The 5,112-nt window shown below is 36.0% G+C and overlaps 1 protein-coding gene across 1 annotated transcript; it reads right to left on the reverse strand.

Moving 5' to 3' along the window:
• Positions 1-589: 589 nt before the first annotated feature.
• LOC118848805 (ubiquitin-40S ribosomal protein S27a) lies at positions 590-1,128 on the reverse strand. The gene has a single exon (XM_036757830.1). It carries the CDS (start codon positions 1,077-1,079, stop codon positions 609-611), a length of 471 nt encoding a protein of 156 aa, XP_036613725.1. The 5' UTR covers positions 1,080-1,128; the 3' UTR covers positions 590-608.
• Positions 1,129-5,112: the final 3,984 nt, after the last annotated feature.

Raw genomic sequence — 5,112 nt, forward strand, 5'->3', positions numbered from 1 at the left:
CTCTTTGTTTCAGATAAATATTATTTACTGTGTTAAGGAAAGGTCTAATTATTCCTGTGTTTTCTAGTGTTATTAATAAAAATGAGTGTTGTATTTTATCACGAACTTTTTCTGCATATATTGATGTAATCATATGGTTGTTGTTTTATTATTAATATGATATAGTATGTATATAGTTTTCCTAATATTGAACAAACTCTGTATTTTGTGTATAAAGTCAACCTGGTGATAGTGTATAGTCCTTTTAATATGTGGTTGCAGCCTTTTTAAAAATAGCTATAGTTTTCTTTTTCTGCTTTGTCTCTTGGTTTAGGTATAAAAAATTTTTTTATTGTAAAAGGAATTTGGTAGGATTCCTTTTTTCTATTTTTTCTAAATATTTTATATACTATTGGAGTGAATTATTTTTTGAATGTTTAATAGAAATTACTTGCAATCCATCTGATCCTGGTTCCCCTGATGCCTGCCCTGCCCACCCCTACCCCCACCTTTGGAAGTTCATTTATAGCTTGTTGAATTTCTTTTTTTCCCCTTCTGATATTGAATTATTTCAGTTCTCTATTTCTTTTTTTTTAATAGTTGACTTTTTTTTATTAACACATATACATTTACTTGTCTTCTGGCTTGTTGAAGCAGTAGGTTAGACAGCACTTGCCACAATAATGTCTGTCAAAATGGCTAGCCATAAAGACTCCGGCACCACATTCATCAGAAGGGCACTCTCGTCGAAGGCGGCTAATCTTGCCATTCTCATCAACCTTATAGTACTTCAGAACAGCAAGCTTAACCTTCTTTCTCTTGTGCTTGTTCTTTTTGGGAGTGGTGTAAGACTTCTTCTTTCTCTTCTTGGCACCACCGCGAAGTCTCAGAACAAGATGAAGGGTAGACTCCTTCTGAATGTTATAGTCAGACAAAGTACGCCCATCTTCCAGTTGCTTGCCCGCAAAAATCAATCTTTGTTGATCAGGGGGTATACCTTCCTTATCTTGTATCTTGGCCTTGACATTTTCAATAGTATCGGACGGCTCGACCTCAAGGGTGATGGTCTTCCCCGTCAAAGTCTTCACGAAGATCTGCATCGTGGCACTGGGTCCACCCGCTGATGGCGGATCCGAAAGAGAGCAGTTCTCTATTTCTTATTTTATTAATCTTGGTATTTTATAGATTTTTGAATGTTGATTCATTTAATTTATCATTAGTTTTATGATCAGACTTGCTCAAAATAGTTTCTAATAGTTTCCTTTATTTTTTCTTTATCTATTGTAAAACTTCTGTTTTTGATATTGGAAATTTGATTTTCCTGTCTTTAAAAATATCAGGTTAGGGTCAGATCCAATCTAGCTCAGATTGGTCTGGCCCACTTTCCTTACAGGTGTCGCAAGGGGTGGGATGTCTTGGGGCAGGCCTATTTGGCTAACTCTTAATAAACTTTATCTTTTCCCTTGAAAAAAAAAATCAGGTTAACCAATTGTTTTTCTATTTTATTAGTTTCTCTTCAACAAACAAATACTGGTTTTATTCAGCAATTTAGCTTGTGTTGCTTTCAACTTTGTTAATTTATTCCCTGATTTTTAGGATTGCTATATTTGTTTTGTTAGATTTTTTTTATTTGCTGCTCCTCCAATTTTTAAAAGTTGCACACTCAAATTATCTTAAAAAATTTTCATATTTGTCACGTTACAAAAACAAACAATGAAGAGCAAGAAACTTAAAGAAAGCAAAAAGAGCATGCTTCAATCTACACGCAAAATTCATGAGCTCTCTCAGGGGAGGTAGATAGCATGTTCATCATAGGTCCTTTGGAATTGTCTTGGATCCTTTTCTTGATCAGAATAGCTAAGTCTTTCACAATTCATCATCATTTCAATATTGCTGTTACAGCATACATTCTTCTCCTGATTCTGCTCACTTCACTTTGCGTTAGCCCATATAAGTCTTTACAGGTTTTTCTGAAACCATCCTGCTTGTCATTTCTTGTGGCACAACAGTAATCTATCATGATTGTATGCTACAACTTGCTCAGCCTTTTCCCACCTGTTGGACGTCCCCTCAATTTCCAATTCTTTACCATCACGAAAAGGGCATGCTCAAAGTATTAATCTGTTCTTTTTTGGTTGTTGATGAAAGCATTTGGAGATATACATTTTCCCTTAGGGATTGCTTTGGCTACATTCTAAAAGTTTTGGTACAATATTTCATTATTGTCATTTTCTTTGATGAAATTATCTATAATTGACTAAAATTCTTTCCTATTAAGTCTTCATTTAATTTTGAAGACTTACTCAAATTCCCTGTGTTGATTATAATTTTATTACATTATAGTTTATTACATGGAATCAGGAGGACCTGAGTTCAAATATGACCTTAGATACTTACTAGCTGTGTGATCCTGGGCACATCACTTAACCTAAATTGCCTTCAAAAAATAAAATACAATTTTTTTTTTATCATATTGTGGTCAGTAGAGGGTGTGTTTAATGTTTCTTTTTTTCTACATTTGTTGAGATTTTTAGGCCCAGCTCAAGGTAAAGGTCATATGCACATCTAAGAAATGTGCATATTCTTTTCTATTCTAATTCAGTAATTACCAGAGATTGATCATATCTAACTTTTAAAATATATGCATATATTTATTTATTTAGAGTCTTCATTTTTATTTAAATCCTGTTTATCACTACCTGCATCCCCTTGAGTAAGTCACTTCATTTCTAGTGAACTAGTCAATTAGCATTTATTAAGTACCTACTAAGTACCAGGCACTTTGCTAACTGGTAAAAAGAGGAGGTTTGGACCTGAAGGCCTTTAACATCCCTCTGGAGTTCTAAGTCTATGATCTATGTTTACCTGTGTTCATGCTGGCTTTCTTAGTGAGATCCCTCTCTAAATATCCACAGGCTTCTGGCTGTCTTTTTGTTCAGCCTGTTCCAGATAAAGCCACTTATCTTTTTCGTCAGATTTCTTGAGCATTATTTGATCTGGGCAACATTTTAGATTTCTGTTGGAATGTATATGGGAGCACTAGACTCCTCTAGGGCATTTCACATCACAATCTTAAACCAAAGATATTATAAGGTTTTAAAGCACATTACTCACAACAAATTTGTGAGACAGGCAGTCTAAGAGTTATTACCTTCAGTTTGCAGATGAGGAAACCAGGGGCTCAGTGTATAAAGTGGTTTGAAACAGCCAATAAGAGTTAGAATCACTCATTGCCACTAATTGTGTACTTGAGATTACTTTAGCATGCAAAATGATCTGCCATACTGCAGGACTCTCTACTAGCGTGCTGGCAGTGAAGCTGACCTTCAGGAGTCTGGGTAGGGGCACCTTCTATTGCTCTCTGCTATAGAATCTATTATCAATCAATCAATCACAAAACATTTATTAAGTGCCTCGTATATGCCAGGTACTGTGCTAGATGTTGGGCTACGAAACAGTCCCTGTTCCCAAGGAGCTTATATTCTCTCATGATAGAATGCTTACTCCCCTGCATGTGACATCTAACTTTACTAAAATCTTGCCACAGAAGAAGAGAAAGAGCAAGTTTTCAGACCTTGCGTTGTTCCTTAGCGACTTCACACCTTTCCTTTAAAATATTATTAGATGAAGGGTCCCAGACTCCTTCCTGTCAGGGCTGAAGGGAAGATGATGGAGATAAAAAGTTTCTAAGCCAAATAGGATCACACCCTGGGCATGTAGGTCATATAGCTGACTTCAAGTATCATTTTTTTTTTTTTTACTATTGAACTTCCTATTGTCGTAGTTGCTATTTTTGTGTTTGATTACTATGACTTCATCCGGTGTGTAATTCTCAAACCAGTACACTTAGAATTGTTACTAAACCCACTTAAGCAATGAAACCTATAGAGTTTTGACCAAGATCTGTTGAAAGCAGGTGAGAAGAGGGCAGCAACACCCCAGGAGGAATCCAGGGTTTCCTGCTGAGTTATTGAAAATGTACTTCTTTGCCTTTGATTGTCACACAGTAAACAGTAAACGTCCTGTTGGTTCCCTGAGGAAGTGGTACTCATAAAGGTGACTCCAATGCCCTCTCTCTTTTCTTTTCTTTCCTTTTCTTTTTTCTAAGCAAACATATAAAATGAGGTTTGAAACCTTTCATCTCTTATCTCTGGTTCATCTAAAACTCCATTCAGTTGGAATGGATAAGGAGATGGTCTGTATCCTTGAAAAGATTATGCGTCTAGACTTGAGGCAGGTCAGTTTTGTATTTTCACGTAGAAGAAGCTTTTCCCTGACAAAGCCAGATGGTGGACAGAATTGCTCTACTTAATGCTGGAAGCTGTTCATAAAAAAGAACGTGCACTGGATACACTGACAGAGATTAATGCTTTGGAAACCACTCCCATGGAAAAGAGAAACTTGATTTAGAACTGAGGAGGCCTCATTGATTCCTTAAGTGACTGATCTAGTGGAAGGGGCTTAAGATTAGTGTGAATTGAAAAAAATATATTCCAAATCCTGAATTTCCTCTCTGTTTTAAGTAGCAGCCTACTGTATACTTATGTAGCTAGACCTTTGATTAATTTCTAGGTCATTGCAGAGAATAGTTATGCCAAACCATAATCTGTAACAGATTCCATATGTGCTATTTGATTTCTTGGTCTTGTTTGTTTAGCAGACAAAGATTTGATTCTTGTCCGTGCTTGTACTAGAAGGTGATCTTGGGTTTGTGCTGAAAAGAGAAAATAAATGTAGCCCATGTGCTTTCTTCAGAAATGAGCCAAAAGGACAAGTGAAGTGCTTGAAAAGTAATGGTTGCCTGATTAACAAATTGGATTCTGCATTTTCACTCTTCATAGCTCATCATCTCCCTCACTTTCCATCATCTCTCTCTTTCCTGTAGCTGGGAAAAAATGCAGACTTGTTTGTGTAATGTTTTGTAAAGGAAGTTCTATATTGAATTGTGACACTGTGAAACAGTAGGTCTGAAGGAAGTTGAAGATCTTTGCTCTTGTACTACGTAGTTAGCAATGTGATAGTTAGTAATCTGTCAGCATTTCCATAATAAAATTTCATTTTCAGTGGTTTATGGAGTAATGGTCTTGAAAATTCACTCCAAATGGAAACTTGGCACGGACATTTTCAATCTAA

This window comes from Trichosurus vulpecula, chromosome 4, assembly GCF_011100635.1.
Source record: "Trichosurus vulpecula isolate mTriVul1 chromosome 4, mTriVul1.pri, whole genome shotgun sequence".
In the NCBI taxonomy this organism is placed as follows: Eukaryota; Metazoa; Chordata; class Mammalia; order Diprotodontia; family Phalangeridae; genus Trichosurus; species Trichosurus vulpecula.